Raw genomic sequence first — 25034 nt, 5'->3', positions numbered from 1 at the left:
ACTTCATTAGTAATATGTAACCAGAACTTGCCTTGGTGTGCCAAATGACTTAGGAGATCAGAATCCCATTTGTTTTTCAATGGGATTGATCATTAATAAGTCCTAGTCCTGGCTTCTGTGTCTATTTTGTCTTTCCCTTTAAAAAATCCTACATGGCTTTTCTGGAATGGATTGTGAGCATGTACTAATGTTATTGCTTCAAGTAACTCTTGGTGATTTATCTTACATATTGCTGAGTGTTTGGGAGATTGGGCTCTTAAATATAGTGTGCATTTCCTTCATTCTCTATCTGTACCATCTTGCTAATCATTCTATGCGTTTGATTATATAAAATACTCATGTGTGGAACTAGACCATTTATTTCTTCACTGTTCCAGTTTCAGTCCATGTCTTTAAGCTTGCATAAAAGTAATGACCACTCCTTGGTTGTCCTCACTGGCAAGTACAATGCAAGGAGTTTATGTGTTTTTCTCTAATTTCACGTCAACTCTGTAGTATCCATTTTCCACATATTTTCTATTTTCTGTTTCCTTGAAGTCTTAAAACTTTTCTTTTTGCTTAATGTACCATTCAAGCACTCTAGCAGTGAAAAAGCCTGCAAGGGTATTCCTTGGGGATCCTTTCCCTGACTTCCTAAAGCGACCTGTCATTGACCACCCATCCGTTGAGAGCCTCACCCACACCCCAACCCTGGCCGTTGACATGTGTAAATTAAAATCTTAGACATAAAAAACTGCCCATTCAGAGGAACCAGTTCTGCCTCTGCATTACTTTCAGATCCAAACCCCAACTCAAAACCTGCAGAATATTTTAATTTGAAAACTAGCCAGGCTCTTTGTTCTTGTGTTGTCAGTGAGCCCTAACTTCTCATGTGCCTTTTCTTTTCCCCCTCATGAATGAGATATGCAGATACAATTTAGGTTTACTTCTGCATGTTGTTTTCTTTGAACATCAGCCGACACTTTAAGTTTGAGACAATGTCAAGTGAAAGAATTCTGTGATTAGATATGCATCATGGGATGCTATTTTTGATAGAGATATTTTTAAATTTCAAATTACTTTATGAGGACAGTAAGTGGTAGGGAAGAATCAAATTATGTACACATCTTAACATATGTACATATCTATGTCTGTAATTTGAAGAAACTATGGGAAGAGATAGTTGTTTTATGTTTTGTGATAAAACTTTCATCATTTTCAAGCAATATCACATTACTAAATAGGTTCTAGAGTTTTTATTTTTCAACTGTGGCAAGGAGAGGCTGAGCCAGTTTTGGTAGCTGCCCACTGATTGCCAGTATTCTGGCAGCTCCCAATGTCCACAAGGAATACCGCATTAATTTCTCTGAACAGTGTTAATGAAAACAAGAAGGCAAATGACTTACAGACATGGATGAAATGTTAGAATTCATCTGTTCATCACTAAATAAGCATATACATGAAAATGATTCTGTAACCTTATTATTTATTAACTTTTTTTCATTAATCAAATCATTGATGCAAGAAATGAAACTAAAATAACTCTACCATTGCACTGCATGTTTGTGAAATTTCGTGTCATTCCAGTTCTACTATTCATAAAATTCATGATACATGGTTGAGATGAAAATACTGGTGATAATGAAATGTTTGCACAACAGTCTGTATCTGAAGAGCATGTACTGAGTGTAAAACAGTGAGCTTCTTGGTCATGCTGCATTGTGGATATTTACTGCTTACAAAGAAGAGAAGAACAATAAAAGTCTTATTGGCAGGATGGGGGGAGGGGCAGGGGAAAGGAAGGCAGAAAACCTCCTATTCCTCTAGCAGCCCATTAGATTTCCCAAATGCTTCCTCTTCCAGCTTCTGCCTGGCAGCTAAGGAATTAAGCTTTTATCTTGGTATTTGACTTACTACTTTTCTTTTTATATTTCCTGGGTTTACTCTTCTTATTTATGGGACCGCTGGAGACAAAAGTAATATTCCCACCTGTCACTTAAACAGGAAGCAATTTGTTCCTTTTAACTAAAAGGACAGTTTAAAAAAAAAAAAAAAAAAAAAGGAGAGCACTGTCTCTTCGTTCAGGTAGATCCGAACCCCTGCTTGTGATGAGTGACCTTGGGAGACTCTTACACAGAAAAAACTGTTCTTTTCTTAGACTTCATGTGTAGTGGTCAGAGGCCCATGATTTGTCTGTGGAAGGTGGTCAAGAAAGAAAACTCAAGGACCGCGGAAGTGTGCAACGGGGCATGGTGGCACGCAATGGCGTGGTGACTCGTGAATCCATATTCTCTGAACCTGTGACTTCAGTTTTTTACCTGGATTACTTTATAGGGTCTGCTGATATGTGAGAGGGACATGTGTAGGCTCCTTTTTTCATTGCTCTGGTGACTTAGTCATGGTTTATTCCAAGCATGTGAACGTTATTTGCTGTTTCCATCCTATGAATGAGGAAGGCTGATGAACGTTGCTCTTGGTGGACTTAAGGAATGCAGGCCACTCTGGGATCATTTGCTGCCATTGTGACATTGCTTGGTGTTGCCTGTTGACATGAAGCACTACTAAGTATTATTCAAAGAACATATGCATACTGGGGATGGTATTTCCCTGTTCACTTTTCATGGCAGTGTCCCATGGTCCTCTTGTTCTTAGAACCTCTGCAATATCAAGTGCCGTCTGGATGTGCCTCTGGGAGATTTGTAAAGGCAGATGGCAATCTGTATGTGTGTTTTTATCAGCCTTAAGTTTTTGAAGTAGAACTCCTGGGTTTTTAGTCTCCAGATCAGTTTTTCATTTCCAAGTTGTTCTTTTGTCAGATTTTAAAATACGTTCCCTGACTTTTTTGAATAGGAAATGAGAGCTTTTCATTCCCATCCTGTGAGTGTGTGGATACATGTGAATGATATTTAAGCTCAGACATATCTATAAAAAACACATGAAGGGGGCATATACAGAGCTTATTTATATGGATAATTAGGAAGAAAGGCTGTTGAACAATGTACTGCATGGGTTTCTGAGTAGCCATCTATCTTTACTTAAGAAATGATTCTGCAGCATATACGATGCCACACATGCCTTTTTTTCCCTTTTTGCTTGCTTATGCAGCAAAGCAAATTTAGAATACTCAGTGCTGTGTCCATTATTCCTATTATGGGAGAAGAGAGAAAATAAACATTAGACTAACACTGATATAAAAGAATCTAATGTTTTTTTCCTGCCTCATGGGGTTTTTGAAAGCTCTTTCCTGCTTTTTTGGTTGAGTTTCCCATTGATACTGTTTTGGTGAGTAATTATTTGAAGACAGAAAGGAGAGTAATACCTGTTGCAGAATTGTCTCCCAGTGAGAACTGATTCAGTAGGTATTATAAAGATTCCTCCCCCCGCCCCATGTTTTTTTGAAGTTATCACCCTCCATAGATTAATAAGGACCTTTTGTCTTAGACATAATACTTAAAATTATTTGCTCAAACGAGATAACTGAACAAGGTGGCAGTGTTCACAACTAGTGTGAAGATAAGGACAATGCCTTGTAGATAGGGCGCTCTAATGAGCGAAGCCATTTATTAGACTACCTTCTCATAAATTACCATTCCTCCATTAGATGTAATCAAAAGTTTGATGCAGGCACTGAGCAAAAAGAGGCCATAGTATCAAGTCTCATTTATTGTACTGCACTGCATTAAAATATTGACTATCTTTTTTTTTTTTTTAAAGATTTTATTTATTTATTTGACAGAGGTCACAAGTAGCCTATCTTTTTTTTTTTTTTAAGATTTTATTTATTTATTTGACAGACAGAGATCACAAGAATGCAGAGAGGCAGGCAGAGACAGAGAGGAGGAAGCAGACTCCCCACTGAGCAGAGAGCCTGATATGGGGCTCAATCCCAGGACCCTGAGATCATGACCTGAGCCGAAGGCAGAGGCTTAAACCACTGAGCCACCCAGGCGGCCAATATTACTTATCTTTTAATCAAAACCCCTTTAATGCTGATATCATTCCATAACTCAGTAGCTCAGAGAACTTAAATGACTTGCCTGAAAAGGTAGATGGTAGTATTAAGGGGGAAAAAAAGCATGTCTATCTTGATGGAAAGTCATTATTCCTCCCTTAGACATATTCCTTCCTAAAGCAGGTGTTGGCAAACTTTTTCATGCAGTATTTAGATACTAAGTATTTTGGGCTTTGTGTGCCATATGGTCTCTGTCGTAACTTCTGTGCTGTTAAAATGTGAAAGCAGCCATGGACAATACATAAACAAGTGAACATATCTTGTCTTCCAATAAAACTTTATAGATGGACACTGAAACTTGAATTTCATATGATTTTCATGTGTCGTCAAACATTATTTTTTTGATTCATGGGTCGTACAAAAACAGATGGCAGTCAAATTTGGCCTATGGGTGTAGTGTATCGACCTCTGTCCTAAAGCATAAATATATGTTTTCTTAAGATCATTTTTTGGCAAGCACTTAGCTTATCATGTGCAAGGTATTTTGCAATGTGATGTTAGGGAATAAAAAGGACATAGCTTCAGGAAAAAAAAAAAAGACAACCTCCACACAAATGACTAAAATACAGATGCATTGGGAGAGTTATAATCCATTGCACTAAATTGCATTTCTGATAAAGTGGGATTAATTTTTGGCTGGTCTACCAAAAGATTTTGTGCCTTGAATAATAGGAGGGAAAGCATTCCAGGAAGAAGGATGGTGTAAATCAATTCAAGATAATTCGGTTGGTAAACAAAGTTATTTTCACGTAAATGTGGATGAATGTCTTGCTAAAAACCCAAGAAGTCTCACTCCCTCTGGGGCTGCCTTCTGGGAAGACTGAGTGTGTAGCTCAGTCTGTATGGCAGTGCTGAGTTTAGGATTGCCATGGGAGAAAGGAGGCCTGGTATTATTAGATCATTGATTTTTTTCAAAACTGAAGGTTAAATTTGACTTTATACCTAATACTTTTGGATTTTTAAATGGGACCATTTAATTTAAAGGAAGGTCCCCCCCCCCCTGAACATTTTATGACCCAAGTTTAATCATTCTGCAGGATAGATTTGGCCCAGTAGCCACTGGCATACAGTTCTGCAAACAAGAATTCTGAAGTATATGTAATGAGTTGCCTCATATACATTTCATAAAATTAAAGAATCTCGCATGTAAAAATTCCTGGAGAGACAAGTTAACTCAGACCCTCTCTGAAAAGCAAGCATGTTTCCCTAAGGAAAGCTCCAGTTCTGAGATGAAGATACAGAAATATAGAGTGTGCTGGCAGCTATTATTACATCCTGACCTTAGAAGATTTAGACTAAAATAAGAATTGCATGTTGGTTATGTGTTAACTAAATTCATGGTTCACATTAACAATTTATCATGGATTTGGGGATATTTTGCAAAGAGATCCATTTCAGGGAACAGTTAAATCTGTGCAAATGCTGACCCCTCTTAAAAGTAACTTGAAGCAACTTCTTTAGAAATCTGAGTAATAAAACAGCCCACCAATAGCTCAACTTTTTTTTTTTTTTAAATTTTAGTGGCGAAAGCAACTGTTATATTCAAATGAGTCATTAAAATCCAGAAATGGGGCTTTGTTTCAGCATTCAGAACTTACACAAGAAATGACTGGTAGAGTGCTGTTGCTTTTAAAAGTGCTGTTTATCTAAGGCTTTAGTGAAGTTGCACCTGTGTACTTGTATTTTCAGTATTCAGGAGAGAGTGGAAGAATTATAGGTGACCAACATCCTGTAAATTTCTTAAACAAAAATAGCTACCTAATGATGGTAGACACCTGTGAGAACACAGTGGGCGTTTTTTTTTTTTTTTTTTTTTTGAGATTCATTGATGCAGTCACTTATTTTAGCTTCTATAAGTCCATATTTTTCTATGATGAATTATTTTGCAGTTGGACATGGATATTCCAGTTGGAGATGGGGTATTTGCCTAGGGTTATCTTGAGAATGGCCAAATTCTTTTTTTTTTTCTTTATATTTTTAAAAAATATTTTATTCATTTGACAGAGAGAGATCACAGGTATGCAGGGAGGAAGGCATGCTCCCTGCTGAGCAGAAAGCCATGTGGGGCTCAGTCCCAGAGCTGAAGGCAAAGGCTTTAACCCACTGAGCCACCCAGGTGCCCCTCTTTTTTTTTTTTGATCAGCATTAACATTCTGTAAACTAAAACCATTTGCAAAGAAGCACAAACACATATTTTGATTCTAACATTAATGTACCAAGTTTTCTAATATATACATTATGATTGGCCTGATTAGGAGGTAGAAGTGTGTGTTTAATATATTCACTATTTTCCAAAGTTCAACGACTAGAAATAACAAAAATATAAGTGAAAAACAAGTAAAGCCACTATATAGTATGATAGGGATATGTGAGCAGAGTACACAAGAATTGTTCTAAGAATTCTGAATGGAGGAAGATTGCTAAGTGGTGATACTGAGTAAAAATGAATGAAAGAATTGAGAGCTGATTTTCCTTAGACTTCCTACATGTGGGGACCTTCTCATACTTATCACTAAATGATTCTCAAGAGTAGCGGCACCAAAAATGTGTATAGAGTATTCAGTTTAACTCATCTTCTGCAACCCTGAGGATCTTTACTTCTGTTGTGTCAATATTGAGGAAAGCAATAACATTAACATGAGTATCATCTTTTATTCAGAGTGTTTAATATTCACTTAGAATTAGGTGGCTTAGTGGATGCAAAATGTCTAGTACAGGGCCTGGTAAGCATAAGTGTCTGTTTTATCTTCATATGTTGATGTTTGGGACTTTGCATTTGTTTAATAAGTATTATGAGGGATTTTGTCCCATATATAGAACTAAGAAACAATTTTTTTGGGGGGTGGGGAATAAAATCTGTGTTTTTATTTGCCAAGGTTACCAGCAATGCACCATAGCATTTGCTCCCCTCTCCGAGCCTACAGAGAACGTAGCCATTTAGCAGGTTTGGGGAAGACACTCTTGTCATTTCTACATGTTAGGACCATAAATACTCTTTCCATTTCCAAAGCAGACAGTTCTTTACCTTCACTGCCTAAGTTGGTTTAATTCCTAAATGAAGGAAGTTAAAGAAATACCTTACAGTCATCACAAATACAATAAAAAATAATAATCTAGGACACTGAGGGCAGGACAGGCATGGTTCTAGACCAGGGTTTATCAAATTGAGGATGGAAACTCATTGGCGGGTAATAATACTAATGTGTACTTATGTCTGGCATTAAAAAAAAAAAAAGAATAGGTTAAAGGAGATTGGGTGGAATAGAATAGAAAAGATGCTATGACCCAGAATGCAACAAACATAAGTATTATTTCAAGAGACTCTTTTTTGTCACTTGTATGTGTGTTTACACACACCTGCTGTGTCTACAATAAATCATGATGAAAAATAAATTTTAGTTGTGGTTAAATGAAAAATGATGAGAGCAAATTTGAGAAATTATTTAGTAATTCAAGTTCAGGCAGTTCTGAGACCCTCCAACCCCCATCCCATAGTTCCAGACACCGGTTTTGGCAATGGCTGTCCTCTGTCCTGCTTCTGTGGGTCTCTGCACCTCCCGCACAGCCCAGCTTCATACCCTTAGTTGTTTAGAAAGAAGAAAGCAGGATCCTTGCTGGGAAGAGGGAGCTAGATGGTATTTTATATACACAGACATTTACAAACACTGTGCTGGCTTCTGCTTACTGAGGTGTAGGCAAGAAACAATTATGCTGTTTTCTACTTTATGAGATTACACTGCAAAAATACTACAGAATGCAATCACCAGCTGGTATTACTTCTTAATAGCTTCTCCATTACAACTGATTTATAATAGAAATTCTCTATTGTATAGTTATTTTTTCATAGAAACAATAGCCTTGAAGTGGAGTTCATTATGAAACATCCTTTCTAAAATACATGAAGGGAATCATGCCTGGGCCCCAAAGAGCTTTGACCCAATCTCTTTGGCAAACAATAGAAACCACATACATAATAATCTATTAAAACCTTTGAGGGGAGGATGTCTAAGAAATGTTTTTAAAAGAGTTAATTAATGAAGTCTTCAATTCAGTATGATTGGTGAGAACCTTGTGAATTTGCATATATCAGAGATGTTCAGTGAAAGGTGGTATAATAGAAAGTGGGGATGTAAGTGGATTTTTTTTAGGCACATGAGCCACAGATTGTACACTCCTGGCTATATTGTGCACACATGACGCACTGCATCTAACCGTAGCATTGTAACTTTTTTTTTTTTTGGGGGGTCATGTGGACTTGCTATTAAACTATCTAGCAAGGAAGGTATAACTCTGGGCTGGGGATTATGGAAGGATGTCAAGGAAGTTCAAAAGCACTAGAACTCACATTCATGGAGACAAAACATGAATTTGAATAAAGAAAGCCAGAAAGCATTATGAAAACATTTTCATCTGCAAAGACTTCAACCCTTCTGCTAAGCCTTTTTCCCCCACATACATTATTTTCTGCAGTATAACAATGAAGTGGTTAACTGTTTCATTCATTTGTAAAGGACAGTTTACAAATCAGAAATGCAGCCATTGGCTAAAAGTATCAAAATTAAATATTGAGCACCCTCAAAATTCTCCCACGTTCTCTTTTACTCAAATATTGTACAAAGTGAATATTAATCCAGTGAAATAGATAACTTTCATCAAAATATATGATTAGTTCACTAAAGGGAAGTGCTAAAATCCAGATATTTTAACTCTGAACACAACTATAATGTGCGTATATGTTTATGGGTGTGGTCATCTGTGTGTGTGTGTGTGTGTGTTTTAAAGACAGGCTGCAATGAAAGAAAAATGCAATTTTTTTGCTAAAAATTTGTCATGACTTGGAAAGGTTCTTCCAGTCACAGGAGGATTTTTTTTTTATTGAACATTCATTTCCAGCACCTGTAAAGCTTAAATAGTCCTTTTCAGTTTTTAATTGTCTAATTATTGCACATTGCTTCCCATGCAGTTTCTTTATTTCTGTTTATGGACAAAACGTGAAACACAGATTGAGCAAATCAGGTAGTAAAACCATTAATTTAGCAAATTAAATAATTTTTATTGCTTTCTATTGGTCTCTATTATGCTCTCATACTCCAGGTGTCTGCCATTCTCCAGCACTTTTTCTTATAACATAATTGCTTGATAACATTTCCAGATGTGGGAAATGGATAAATTAGTTATTCCTGGTAAGCATTTTCTTTTTCTTGTTCATCTTAAGTATACTGTATTGCCTTTTCCCTTTTTTTCTAGCATGTTAGTTATAGTACATTCAGCTGCACATGACAGAAACCCATTAGAGGTTTATTTTTCTAATGTGATGTTTGGGCTTATTTGGTTCATGTTGGTTTAGGAACTCAAAGATGTGAGGGCTCAGGGTTTGCTTTTCTGTGATATATATATTTATTCTCCCTCATGGTGTCTTCATGGCCATAGGGGTTCCCAGCATGACCTCCTTCCTCACACGATAATTTCCATATCAGAAAGGAAATGAAGCAAATTCAGCATTTCCTTCATGTTTTTTTGTTTTGTTTTGATTTTTTCTTCAAAATCAATATAGAGACTCTTTCCTAAAATCTTTTAGCAGGTTTTCTCTTACCTCTTGGGATAGGTGAAATTAAGTCCCCCTCAAAACTTGGGTGTTGAAGTCTTAATCTCCAGGTCCACAGAACATGACTTTTTGTGGACATAGGGTCATGCCAGATGGGATTAGTTAAGATGAAGTCATTACCGTGGGCCCTAATCTATTATGACTGGTATCCTTGTAAAAGGAAAATTTGGACCCAGAGACATGCACAGAGGGAAGATGACCTGATGAGACACAGGGAGAAGTCGTATATCTACAAGCCCAGTTGACAGGCTTGGAGTAGATTCTTCCCTTATCACCCCCTGAAAAAACCAGTCCTGTCCACACCTTGATTTGAGACTCCAAGTTTGCAGAACTGTGAGACAGTAAATTCCACAAACAACTCAGTTTGTGGTGGTGTGTCATGGTGGACCTCACAAACTAATCCACCCCTCTTTTGTTGCTACTGGTCTCCTAATCCAATCCTCCTTGTCCACCTTGCTTCACAGTCAAGAACTACAGAGTGTTCTAGGAAGGTAGTTTATCTTTTGCTTTCTGTATCTTTAATGAGAGGGAAATTTTGAAGACAATGAAAAAGAGTAGTAAAGAGAGGTTGAGTTATGAACCACCAATGCCTGCTACAACTAGTTTTTCATATACTGTGTTTGGCCTTCAAATATTTGTTAAAGAAATGAATTAAGATTGAATTCTTTATCCTCCCTTGACTTCGGGAGAATATAAATGGAATTTTATTTTTGTCACTTCTATTTGTTTGGGATTTTGTAGCTTTAAGCTACTGTTGAAAAAAAAAAAGATGCCCCGCTGCTAGAAAATGTTTCCATATTTGTTTGTTTGTTTGTTTATCTGTAGAATTGTAGGGCCTAGAATACAGATCTCATCTCATTGGTGACATACTACTTTTATTTTCTCTGACCCAGTCTTGTGCTCCCTTCTGTTTGGTTTGGATGCCTTATAAATACATTGACTATCTCACCCTAGCTCCCTTTTTGGATTTACCCTCTTCATTTCAAAATATCCTTCAGTTTTGCATCCTGTAGATGTGATGTAAATAAGTGAAGGAAAATAGGATATGCTCTCCTTTTTCCATAGCAATGTCAGAGATACCATCATGGTCTTTTAGGAATTTTATTTCTTTTAGTAAAAGTAATCCAAATTCCTGGAATGCTTTGTCTGTTTCTCCTTGTCAGCCTTCATAAAAATCGTATGGAGTATGACTATTAGAATTGATTGGCCACAGTTTGATCTTTTAGGTGACATTACCTTAGGAGCTCATAAAGCTTGTACTTACATTCAAAGGTAGTTATTCTGAGTAGCCCATGGGCGTTTGGGGGAAAAAATAACACCTCAGGATTGGACTTTTGGACGTATTAGTCCTGTTCGGAAATGTTATATGCCCTTTATTTTAGGCTGTAAACGTAAAATGGAGCTTTGGAGCCAGGCTAGCATATCAAAAAAATGCCCCTGTCACAGAAAGTAAAGTTTAGCATCAATCTAAATGTTACACTGAATCCATTTCGTTAGCCAGGAGGCCCCCTTCTGTTCTCAGCCAAGCAGCTTTTCGCTGGTTATGAATATCCATGTGAATCTTTAAGGTTCTGTCCTTTTGAGGATCAAAATTCATTTTGAAGAAAATGAAACTTCAGAATCTCTTCCTTTCAAGTTTATGTTGCTAGCAAGAGATGACAGCCTTATACCCCAGCATCTCTATTTCCCTCTGGTGAAGCAAGAGTGAGTAGTCTGTCTCTTTTCAGAGTATGAAGCATGGACTGACCTGTCAGATATGATTATTAATTTGTACTTCCATTTTAGGAGGCTTTTGAATGGCTGCTGATGGTTTAAAAAGCCTTTAGGAGCTTTAAATTTCAGAAATGGTGTGTATGTGCCTCACAGGCTGGGAACTCCAGTGTTATCCGGAAATACTGAAGTTGAAATAGCAAGCTGATGGTTAATTTTGCCTTTGACCATATTTAGAACTGTGTGGTTTACTGGAAAGGGAAACACACCAAGAATAGGGGTATTAGGGTCTGCTACCAGGTCTCCCACCAAAAACAAAAACAAAAAACCAAACCTGTGTTGCCAGGTTGGGTTATTTAACTGCTCTGTGCCTCAGTTTCTGCTGGGGAGGCCAAATAACTATAAGATGAAAACACAAGCTCTGAATTAAACTCTTAGTTTTATCAATCACTAGCTGTAAAAACATATCAACTTTATATAGAGTTATTGTGAGAATTCCTTCATTCATCTTATTCATTCAATACATAAATACAGAATACCTGCCATATTCTAGGAGTTGGGGATACAACAATGAATTAGATGCAAATAACAAGAGCATATGTGAACATGTATAATGTCTACATAGAGTGAGATACAGCGAGATGTGCTTTGGGACCTCTGTGCAAGGTGGAAATGAGGGGTGGGTGGAGGGACATGTAAGCTGAGCGGATGACATTTATGCTGACTTCTGAATGACAAAAGGAAATCCGAGCACAAGAATAAGAAGGGTGGTGGAGGCTGAGCCCATGTGTGGCAACAGTCAGCATGGCCTGCGAGGCATAGACAAGAAAGGCGCTGGGCCTCATAAGGTAGAGGGTGGGGTCAAACATAGCCTGGGAATAAGGAAAGCAAAGTTTGTAATTTCCTCAGTTCAGTGCCTGGCACATAAATGTTAGCAAATTACCTGTGATTGTCATTCTCTCAAAAGGGTGTCAGAATAAAAAGGTTTATGGTTATCTAACACCTTCATTTAAAATTAATAATGGTCTCTAGAGAAGAATTAGAGTATCATTTGGGATATGACTTGCGTTAGAAGATGATGGAATGGACATTTGAATTTTCATTGTAGTCACTTGTAGGAAATTTTTAAAAAAATACACCTTTTTTTTCTCTTTTTCATTGAAATCACCCCCTTCTTATCTTGACCTGATTTTCCTTCTGTCAGTTTCTCTCCCCAGCTTACCTGGGATTTTCAAATCTGTGCCATGATATTACTCTAATATTGTTTTTCAGCTCCCCGTATATAAGTTTGTTGGAACAAGGATGCTATACCATCTCATAAGTGAACAAAATAGATTAACCACTCTAAGTAAATCAAGAGCTATTACACCAGAAAAAAAAAAAATGCTATGGAAAATCCACTATATTTGTAAATATTTACAAATAGGCATTAAAATTATTTTCAACTTTCTAAGACAGTAAATTTAATTAATGAAATCAATTGCCATTTTTGTATTTATTTGTTAATTTTTAATGCATTAAACTTACTTAGGGGTGGGAGAATCAGAAAAATGACAACATTGGATTTTTTTGATTATGGGTATTAATAGCTATTTCAAAATCTATTTCTTCTGAAAGTTCTCCCTTTTTATGAAAAAAGGTGAGAACTTTTTCCTAGTGGTGTTTCCCCCTCAGAGGTAAATAAAAACTGGGGGCTAGGGAGGATAGCAGCCTGATTTCTTAAGGTATGGCTGGTATTAGTAAGGATTAAATTTGTGGTGATGTTGCAGTGAAAAGGGTATTCATATTCAGCTAGACTTTGAAGTTTGAGGGCACAGTCTCTAGACTACCCTAGGTCATCTAAGTTACCCTAAGGTATTTCTAATACCAACTGCAAGTTCTGGCTTTGATAATTTGCTAGAGGGTCAGACAGGAGTCACTGAAAGCTAATGTAATCATGATTATGGCTTATTATAGGGAAAGGATACATGCTAAAATCAGCCAAAGAAAGAAACCCATAGGATAGCATCTGGACAGTTCCCCAAAGCTAAGCTTTTGTTATCCTCAGGATGAATAAACCTCCTGTCATTGATGTGCCTTAGTAAGGAAAGACTCTGGCCAACCAGGGAAACTCACCAAGCTTCAGTGTCCAGGGTTTTTACTAGGGCTTCATTACATAATTAGTGACTCGTGATGGCTTATGTAGTTGAGCTCAGTTGCCCAAGTCATCTCACACCTCATGACAAAAATCTCCCACCATCAATCACAAATTGGTCTTTCTGGTATGGCCAGGCCCCATCCCACACTGTGAGGTGTAGCTGGTCCCACCCTCAGATCCAAGGTGGCCAGACCCCACCCCAAACAAAGGCATTCCCATCACAAATGGCATAGGTTACCTGCCAGAAGGTGAGGGCAAAGACTAGATGAAGGGCAAGGCTTTTTGGAACATAACAGGAGGGTTCACTGCCTGGGTTCTGGACTCAGATGTTCTAGGGTGTGTACCTTCTGCAATGCTGTGTGAACTTGCCCCTGTCACCTAGCTACTTTTAGACCCCATGCTTCTCTTCTATTCATTAGGAATAATGATCTCTCTGAAGATTAAAGAACAGATATGGCCACATAGGTTTCATGCACTGGCACCAGCTACTGCTGTTTTCATCATGTCAGTGATTAGTTTCAGTATCATGTTATTTTATTATTCTTGTTATTATGGTAAACATTTCTTGGGAATGTTAATACTACTTGTAGTTGCCAAAATATAAGTTCATAGTTTCTGGACTTTTTTCGTTGCTTTTCTAACTTCTTTTTTTTGTCTGACTACTTGTGAGCTCTCTTTGTTTCTTAGTCTGTTTATTCATTCTTTGCTTCAGTAGGAGTTCCTCCTATTTTACTGAATGCTCCCAAGATAGGAGAGTAAAGAATTTTCTTTTCTTTTTTCTTTTTTTTTTCCCCTGTGAGTTTGTTTGTTTTCAGAAATGCTCTGGCAATGATTGTACAACTAAAGTGGCATAAGCATTTGTTGATTGCATTACCTCATTCCTTTTTAAATTCATAGCACAAAGACAGATTTTTATTTTTGTGTATATGTGGAAATTCTCAGAAAATATTTGAGTTTTTTCTTTAAAAGATACTTTCAAAGATACTTCCTTAGGGTTATCTCCTTCTCTTCACTTGGTTAGTAATAAAGTGGAAATACCACCAAGTGCTGAGTGTTTTGAGGTCAAAACAGAAAAAGAATATTGTCAACCTTCAGATTCGCATGCATGGCAGATTTTATGAAAAAGATCATGCTGAGGTATTCAGCTAGTCTTGGTGAAGACCCTTAGGACAGAAAGACCTTCTGTAAAAGAATATTCACCAGTGAAAATTTAGATAGAATTTATATTATAAAAAGTAATTACTATCGCCTTATTTATACTTTAAAGGAAATTTATTAATGTGGCAATGTTTTTCAATACTAGTTTTCATTGTTGCATACATGTTACTAGGCTGTCAGCAGTTTCACTGATGCTCATTAGCAAACCACTGCCTGCAGAGTGTGTTCTGTGGACAAGGGAGGCAATATCTGCTTTTTCTTTTTTCTTTTTTTTTTTGAAAGAGCAGATACTTTTTACTTGTTTTTCTTCATTGATTCTAGAATACAGATTTTGCGGTACCTTTTACTTACTATGATTGTTTATTTTGGATGTCTCCCACCCATACAGGTGAGCTGCTCTTGCAAGGTCCAGTGTTTATCAGAGAGCCCAGCAACAGCATTTTTCCTGTGGGTTCAGAGGATAAAAAAATAACTTTAAATTGTGAAGCAAGAGGCAACCCCTCACCTCATTACAGGTACAGTGACAAGTTTGCAAATCCAAATTATGAAACAACAATGTGGCAGTTGTAACTTTTTTTTTTTCTGGTTTCAGTATATTCATGGCATCACTAAGAAAGAATACATGAAACTGTAGTTGTATGTCATGATCAGCAGATGTCATACGTAAACATTTGGATCCCTACTGTCTATATTTGATTGATTATTCATTTTACAAGAGTTCTTGATTTAAAGGAGACACGGTAGAATCTCTTAAATAAACAATGTTCTATTTACTCATTTATAGTGCAATTTAATGTATAAACGTGTTTATATGTAGTCATTGGAATCATATATATCCATTGTGGGGATAAAACCAGATGTTCCAAAGGTATTTAGAAATCATAGTTGAAAAAAAAAATACTTTTTAGCGTTTAGACTTCTTCCTCTACCATTTTACTGACTATGTGTTTGAAGATTCATTAAGTATAGAAGAATAAAATAACATTCTTACTAAAGTAATTTTAATTATTCCTGGAGAGAAATTATATTTGATTTAGTAGGGTTTTTTATGTAAAAGTATGTGTTTTTCAGATTATATGAATATTTGTTCACTGAAAACCTTCAAACATCACAGAAAGGTGTAAGGAAGAGAGAAGAAAAAAAAATCTGAATTCCCATCACCTTAAGATAAAAGTATTAACGTTTGGGGGACGGTGATAGCTTATTTGGATGGGATCGTATTTACTTTTTTAAAGAACACAAGATTAACAATTTTTACTGTTAGGTGTGCTTAGGTGACCCAATTTAATGAAGAAATGAATTATTTATAAAGAGCATATGCTGCTTTCATATAAGTGGCTACGAAAAAGTGCTTGAGGCACCTTGAAAATAAAATGCTCTTTTGAATACTGTGAGCGTTTGTCTTGAAAACTCTGTTTACAGTATTAGTTTCTTGGCAAAACCTTTTCTATAACCTGCAGAACAAGCACACTTCAGTCTGTATTAATAAAATTCTAAGTGTTTAGAGTAGTCATATAGATCTTATTGAACTTCTTTTGTTTTCTTAATCCATGTAAGTAATAGAAGTCGACATTCCTTGTTAAATTGGGTCAACCTTGGGTTAGAAGGTAGACCTTTGTATTTTTGCATCTAGAAGTAACCAAGGTCAGTCTCTTTAAACAATATTCAAGATGTGCTTATTGAGCACCTGCTGGATACTTGCACCAAAACAAACAACGATTCCAGGTTACTGGTCAGAAATGGCAGAGGTGATAAAAAGTTTTCTCTCCGCCTCCTCCTCACCCTATAGAAATAAGAAAAGTATAGCAGGGGATTTTAAAAAAAACAAGAATCTGTAATAATGAGATAGTTCAATTAATCCGATATAAGCAGAAGCAACATCTGAAAATACTTTCCTCTTTGGGGGAAAGATGAACAGATCAACTGTAATAAGATGTTATCCTGGAAACATTTCCCCCCAGCAATTTCATAGGACATTCTACCATTTTCCAAATTTATGCATTTGTTTCTCCCTGAAACAGCAGATTCTCCTTTTAGATATGACTGTAATATGATAGAGTCCATATGAATGACTCATCTGTGGGCTGTTTCTCTGTTGTCAGTAAAGTTGTATTCCTAGCATTTATCTTATGAATACTTTGATGATAAATGTGTTCAGCTGAAACGTCGTCATTAGATATAAGATTTTGTCAGGCAGGAGTGTATTTCTAAAGGAAGAGTCTAATTATGTTTGTAAAATTTTACCAAATAGCGAGAAATCTCGAGCTCAGAAATCCAGAAATAGTCTTTTGTTGCAATCACTCCTTTATATATTGCGTATTTATTGTAATGCCAGAGAGTGTGTTTTTAAGCATACTGACAACATGTATAAAATGTGGGTGAAGAGGTCCTGCCATTTACATAGAGCTTCGTATGTTTTATAATGTGCCCTGAGATGTTGTATGTTGCAGTTTAAACAAAATCTGATTCGGAGACTAGGAGATATATGACTTAAATTGATCATCCCTTTTATGCCTCATAATTGCAGAAATTTAACATGCTAAGTATTGTTTTAAAGTACTTTGGTTTGTAGCCAAATAGAGCAGACACTTTCATTATAGCTCTAAAGATTTTCTAAAGTTAAGACTTGTAACCAATATAAAATTCCAGTTCAACTAAGGGTTTTTAGTCACTAGAAGTCAAGACCTTGAAAAACCACATTGTGGTTTTACGTTGTGAAAATATTAGGCTTTCCTATAATAACTCCATTATTCATGTTATCTGTATAAGAGGTTATACTGATAGAGCAAATGAGAGTATAGAACAATGGAGGTTGTAATTATGACCTTATCTATTTGGACAATACCTTCCATTATAGCCTGTTTTTTTCTCCTAGCTTTTGATGTTCATAGTCAGTCTTGTTACATTCTATAATATTCTTTAAGTATTTCAGAAGAAAATATGCTTGCTTATTCTTATTTTTTTACTATCCTTTAAAAACTACAGATAAATGGTTTTAAGTGTGGAATAACACTGAAGACATAAAAATGGGGATTTTCTTTTTTACGGAAAATCAGAGAAATGTGATGTTTTTTATAAGTATTTTTAAATAGAAGCAGTTAGATAAATAAATAGATACCATGGAAGAAAATCAGTGGTTCGTGTGAAATGATAAGTGAAAGACAATCCAAACATGTTTCCTTTGATTCAGAAAAAAGTTTAATAGTCTTAGAAAAGACTATCCTTCGTAAGCCCACAGCCTGTCTTGTAGACTGAGACAGATTTGTCTGATAAGAGATCTTTTCTTGGTTATCCCACTGGGTAAAAAGAACTCTTAATTGGCCATGTTAGAAATCCAAAAGTTCAGAAATTCTCCAGAGAAATTACTTGTGTTAGGGTTTAATTGAGAATTTTATTTTTTCCTTTGCATCTCCCCACCTAAGCCCCAAAGTCTATATTTAAAGGTTAATTAGTATTCATTCTCATTGTAATTGCCGATGACGCTGAAAGAGATTACCCTGAGGGAGTATTAATAACATTTTTAAATGGGAGGGGCTTTCTCTGGCTTTTCATGGGGTTATAAATGCTTACCATTTGCTCAGATGAAAGACCCCCAAATAGGAACATCCATGATCGCTTGTACTGATGTCAGTCAGCCTTTAAAGGAACCACATATGCAAATGCCTCTGGGGACCAGGCAAGTAACAGAGCTAAAAGAGGTGGGTGTGCCTTAAGAACGTATAGACACTTTGAATAATAACTGGAAACTGTCCAACACTTAGAAGCCTATTGACTCATCATGACTGCTTCTCAGCACTGGCCACTATTACCATCCAGGAATCCCAGGCCAGTGTAACAAAAGCTTTTCAAGAGATCTTTTAAAATTCAGGTATTTTGGGGGCACCTTGGTGGCTCAGTGGGTTAAAGCCTCTGCCTTCGGCTGGGGTCATGATCCCAAGGTCGTGGGATCCAGCCCTGCATCAGGCTCTCTGCTTGGCAGGGAGCCTGCTTCCCCCTCTCTCTCTGTCTGCCTCTCTGCCTACTTGTGATCTCTCTCTCTCTGTCAAATAGATAAATAACATCTTAAAATTCAGGTATTTTTTCTTCGGAAACTCTCCTTCAAGCGTTAACTCCACCTTTCTTTTTAATCATGATATAGGCCAAAGAAAATAAGGCTTCAAGTGAACTACGTCCTATGTGGGCTTTATGTTTTCCACATTTAGTCTAGCTTGAGATTGAAAAGCTATGTTGTCCAATATGGTTGCTAGTAGCCAGAAGTTGACCCTATAGATTTAGATCAGTTAGATTAAAAATACATTTTTAAGTCAAGACAGCCTTCTTTCTTTATTTTTTTTTCTTTTTCTTTTTTTTTCCTTTTTAAGATTTTATTTATTCATTTGAGAGAGGGAGCACGAGTTGGGGGAAGAGCAGAAGAAGAAGCTGACTCCCTTATGAGCCAGGACCCTGACATGGGCTCTGATCCCAGGACCCAAAGACCATGACCTGAGCCAAAGGCAGACATTTAACAAACTGAGCCACCCAGGAACCTCTGCACAGCCTTATTTCAAGTGCTGAGTAGGCACATGTGGCAATAGCTACTGTACGAGAAGGAACCAATGATCACTTATGCTTCTAGAAAGTTCTTTTGGATGGCACTGCTCTAGACTAACCCTCAAAACCATAGCTCTTCTGTTTTTTTTCTCCTCAAAAGGAAATAGTCCCAACATTATTTTCTTCCAGCTCTATGTGATGAGTAAACTGTGTTAATAAGGTACAGTGTAAAAAATATCGATATACAAGTTATAAGGACTAAATATCATTGCAAAATATCATGTCCCCTGCCAGTTTCTCCCTTTTAGGTATGATTCCCTATAATGGAATTTGCCAAAAGTCTACTAAATGCATTCAGTATAAGATAAAAAAATAAAAAAAACTAATTTCTGCTCATGTTTATTGAAAGAGTAAAATGTAAGGAAGTGAAGTCTGAGGTGATTTATTGTCTATACATACAGAGTCACACACGCATATGTACACACACACATAATGTACCACTGTACATGGTATCACATATAGTTAACATATGGGGCTCTATATATGTACTGCATTTGTATATGCTATATTTTCTACATGTACAATATAAAATACAGCATATGGACTGTGTATAATATACTCTATATTCTGTGTAATAATATCTGATATATATTTTAAGTATAATTTTTATTATATGCAGTTTGTCTCTTACATATATATTGTTGCCATGTAAGATCTAAAGTCACTATTATTTCACTTTTATACTGCTTGCTTCAAGGCAAATAAGAGGTTTTTGTTCCTCTAATTCTCTTGGCTCTTAAAGAGATACAATCCTTTCTGCTGGGTTACTGGGCCCGATTCTCTGCGTTTATGTTCATGCTCAACAACTTTTAGCATCCTGATTTCTCCAGCTGATGAGTTCTCATCCCCATACCCATAGCCAGGCGCTAAAATCAATGAAATCTGCACATGGTTGGAATAATTGCTAACCATTAAAAAGTAAAGAATATCTATAGTGCCCGAGGGAAGCCGAGGGAGACAGCATCTCTTACCAGGCATTTTAAACTTGTCTACATTACCGTGTCTCTCTTGAAGCCTTCTCAGTATCTTCTGTGTTGGGTCTCCTGCTGTGATGATGCCAATTGTATCCTGTGCCTACCTGTATGGTGAAACTTACCAGAATCTGCAATTGTCTCAGTAGGATATAACTCCCTTAAAGATGAAGACTGTATGTTCTTCCTCCTTACCTCCCAAATACCTAGCAAACAGTGCCTGCTACTGTGGAGCATGAAAAAAAAAAAAAAAAGGAATGCAAAATGAGAAAAAAAACAAAGCAAATTTGGTATTAGATCATGTTAGAAGTCAAGAATGTCATGAAAGATCAGAGGGTGAGAAGTGGTCCGTAGTACATTTGATAGCATATTCTAAGTTTGGACTGATTCCCTTTTTTGGCTCCATTTTAAGACAGATCGCCCATGAAGTGACAAAAGAACACGAGGCCTACTTACATCCTTCCCATAGCAGGTGGAAAAAGAGGACGTCCTTCCTGTTAGTGTCATCAAAAGTTCTGAATGCGGTCAGAAATAAAAACATGGCTTATAGTGTGAGCAGTCTATAATCCAAGAAAAATAGAGAAGTTAGCTTTTAGATATCACAGATGGGAGTGTCAAAATTAATTCACACCATTTATTGTTCTTCTTTCTTGTGTTTTTGAAGTGCAGTGAGGAGGAAGGAAAATGTATTGGTCAAAATCAAGTTAAATCAGTTGGGTCACATTTGTATTCTTAACTAATCACTGAGGCCGAGATTGGATTGTTCTGAGTGGCCAGGCCAGGTCACGTAAGGAGCGGGCTCTTCAAAGGGAGTAAGGCAAAGAAGACATGAATAGCAAACCTTATCTGTAATTCTTGTAGGAATAATATTAAGGCAATCACTGATCAATTGGAACCAGGCTGTAACTCTGTAAACTGAAGAGTTGCTTTTAATCCCAGTGGGTTTTTTTTTTTTTCTTAAATATATATGCTTAAAACTTATCAGTGAGTGAGAAATGGGAATCTATGTCATAAAACACATTTTAAAGACGTAATTTTTAAAAACACAACATTGCAATTTAACTCATTTTTATCTTTGGCAATTATTGCTGAAGTCTAACTAGTTATTTTTGGATAAAGTATTGAATATGCAAATTCGAACATTCATTCTTTCAAGGGCTGCAATTATTCTCATCACTTCAGTAAACATATTAACAAACATTGCATTTGAACACAAATGCATTTGCTTATTAACTTGAAAGCCGCATCTAAAACCGCAAATTGCTTCTGTGATTAAATTCCTAATTTTCCTGTCAAACCCCAAATAAAGTATTGCCTGTTGATTTAACAAGTGTTTAGTGTGGGCTTTATTTCCCAAACCTAGCCCCACTTCCCTAAAGATTTCAATAAATTATTTTGTTCTTCTCACTTTGTTTTATGTTGAAGTCTACCATGTGACATCAGTTTTTTCACCAGCATATTGTTCGTATTTCCATTTTCCTGACCAGATTTGGTGGGATAGGATAGATATCCTGAAGGACATTGCCCTTATATAATCAACGGTGAGATAAATTATATCTGGGGATTATTTTGAAAATCACTTGAAGTCACTCGGTTTTGTTAGTTTCATTTTTCAAAGGGTAACAGTCTCTAACCTTGTCATGTTCTAGTGAAAAATGCTCTTTAGGACTTGGTGCCTTAAATTATACCAACGAGATAGATCTATGCTTATATTCATGATTGTTGTTCACACTAGCGAAGTTTTGTGTAAGATTTACCATCTCCTGTAATAACTAGTATTGTAATAAATAATAACTAATAAGGTAAATGAGAATAAATATGCATTCATTCCTCATCTTTGAGATGTTTATTGTTAATATGGATGACCACAGTGATGGATGACTATATGTCATGGTTATGGCTAGGTGACTCCACTCATGAAACTTCTATAAGCACCTACTGTGTATCCCCTGTTATGGCTGATGGTGGGAATTCAGTAGTCATGACTGCTGATGACTGATTCAAACAGTCATCGTTCATGGCAGGTCATGCTTTCAAAAAGCATTTTTCAACTCTGAAAGTTTAGGCTTTTCATACTGGTTGAACTTACATCATGTAAATTCATGTTTGTGCACGTGCGCGCGCACACACACACACACACACACACACACACAGACACATAGTTTGTTCTTTGTATTGGAAGTCAGTGGTTCTTCTACACTCAGTCACTGACGTTTTAGTGTATTTCCCAGAATTAACAAGCATAGTTTTCATCATGAGAAAGTAGTAACTGCCAGTTGTAATAGCTTCTATGTCGGCTACCTTATGCTGTTATATTCAAAATTCAAAACCTGTTAGCTCAAGGGCATGCATGATGTTTTAAAGAAATTCTATTTAAAAAAATGTTTAGAAGGAGATTGGCCATAGACTTCTACCATTCCATTGAACAGGCTTGGCCCAGTCTCCTTACTCTACCTCCCCAGCGTGAGGAGATACCAGCACCTTGCTGTGTATAGGATACAGAGAGATTTTAAAGGTGGATTGATAAGATTCATGTTATCTCAGGAAGGCTAGCAGAGTGTGAAGCCCAGACTTCTCATTCCAGCTCTCAACTCCTATGTATTGGCCCAGAAGCAATTTCACATATAACCTTCACACCAAGATATGCAAAGGGATGAGAGCTCATCGCCTGAAAATCAGTACATTTGTGAAATATGAATATTAAACCATTTCTCACTTGTGGATTCTAAAAGCAAATCCTAATTTGTGTAGAATGAGCATTTGAACACTGAAGGCTGGCAGTGAACTCATAAGATCATTCAAGAGTGTTACAACATGATGATTATACAAAGGTGCTTAATCTTGTGACATTTACCACTGAACTAAAGCTACAAGGTTAGTCTGTTCCTAGAGCACAATGTAAATGTTATAGGATTGAAATGCTGGTGTGTATGCAGTCTCAAGAGCCATGGTGCTGTCTTCTTTTGCTCCAGATCACTGCATTAAGCCTTTTGGAATGGAATTTGGGTATGCAAATGTTACTTTCATGAATTTTTACACAATTCTGTCATTTCAAAAAGATTTCATTCTTGAACTTTAGAGTTTCTCATGAACTTCACATTTGATTCATAAAAGTGGACATCTGCATTTATTACAAAGAATCGTGACTGTGCAAATCTAAAAGATAGTATCTACCTCTAAAAGCTTCCCAAATTCATAGCCTGTGACATTCACCTGTCACACTTGGTTACCACATGTTGTGTTCATGAACTCTGCACAGTTGACTACAATTTACTACAAAGAAGGTTTTTGTAATTTATAGATTTATTGGACACATACTTTGTAAAAGGAGTATGTGTGTCTGTCTTCAGTTTTCCTGAATTTTTCTTGTACAGAAGATAATCTCAGAAATATTTAGAAATCAGGCCCAAATAGGAATATTTTGCTTTGGGAACACAAGTACATTATATTCTCAGGATATGATTATTTTTGGAATTTCAGGCCCAGAGATTCCTTACACATTCAGAGTTTAAATAAATACAGCCCTTTCTAATTCACATACTTTCAACAAGAGGAAAAACAATTAATGTTTAATAAGGTATTGAGAAATTTTACATCACCCGGGGATGAGGTCTAGTTAATGATGAATAGTGTTAAGAAGGAGAGAAATAATTATATCACCTTGTTAAGAGAGAATTAGCATTCTTTGGGGTATTTCATGTAAATCTTAGCTCTGAAGAGTTTGTTAAAGTGAAAGCGCTCTTACTTTTGTTATAGCAGAAACATTTAAAAGAGAGTAGATTTTACCTTTTCACCTAATGAAATAATCTAGGGATTCAGTCTGTATGATGAAGAAAGGAAGAAATGCTAAAGGAAGTAAGAAACATTTAAGCATACAAAAATCTTTTCCATTTTGGTTGTTTAGTCAAAGCTTTGGGATGATAGCTTTTAGATCTAAGACACTTACTGAAATAAAGTATTATCTCACATACTTTATGATCTCTTAAATCTTTCCAGCTATTAAACAGGTAAGAAGAAGAGCTTCTCCGTGTTTTTATTTATCTTTACAATTTTCCACATAGCCACTGTACCTTTTTTTATTCATCAGCTAAACACAAAAGCACAATTTTCAAATGAAGCCATCAAGCATGCTTAGTTAGACCATAAACATTCTAACTCTAAAGCTAAAATCCTTTTTTCCCATACAAACTCTATTTTATAGGGAACAAAAACACCAAGTACCCTTCGTCATGGGAGTCTTCCTTTCAAAAGTATGTGGAATTATGTACATTTCTAGAGAAGTTTTTCCCACTGCAAGCATGAAGTTGCTTAGAAACTGACAAGCCATTTACAGCTTAAAAATTCAACCCCCCCCCACTTGTGATTTATTGTCCTATTGATTCTCTGAAAGTCAAGCCCAGCATGTGTAGGACTATGTCTTCCCCATGTTGTTTGTCTGCATGTGTACCTGCCTGAAAATTCATTGCAACATGGGGCTAAACTTACACATTTGTTCACTTCCTATGGTTTCTATCATTACAATTTTATTATGTATTATTCAGATACAGAAAAGAGATAAACATATAATCTAGTCCAGTATGAATATCCATATAACCACTCTTCAAGAAAGAAAATAAAAAATCTAAATTTCCTAGTATTTTCCCCCTGAACATACCCCACTTTCTCCATGAGATCTTCAGAATACCTTGAAGTGGAGGTTTATAATTTTTACATATTTTACAACTTCATATAAATGGTATTAGATTATATTTTATTAAGTGTTTCATGATTACTTGAGATTTTCCATACTAAATCCATTACTTTTGACAGGTAATATTTCATTTACCTTTGCATAATTTCATTTGTGATAATGTTAACATTTCATATCTTTAT

General features: G+C 36.3%; 1 protein-coding gene across 1 annotated transcript in view; it reads left to right on the top strand.

The window, feature by feature from the left end:
- The window catches only part of CNTN3 (contactin 3), a 336483-nt gene that overhangs the window by 97397 nt on the left and 214052 nt on the right, over window positions 1–25034 (top strand). The window contains exon 3 of the mRNA XM_032325229.1: window positions 14990–15116. Within this exon, the coding sequence (XP_032181120.1) occupies window positions 14990–15116 (127 nt within the window). The remainder of the gene's footprint in view (window positions 1–14989; window positions 15117–25034) is intronic.

This window comes from Mustela erminea, chromosome 1 (genome assembly GCF_009829155.1).
Source record: "Mustela erminea isolate mMusErm1 chromosome 1, mMusErm1.Pri, whole genome shotgun sequence".
Taxonomy (NCBI): domain Eukaryota; kingdom Metazoa; phylum Chordata; class Mammalia; order Carnivora; family Mustelidae; genus Mustela; species Mustela erminea.
The sequence above is the reverse complement of the archived record's forward strand: the minus strand, read 5'-3'. Positions and strand labels throughout refer to the sequence as shown.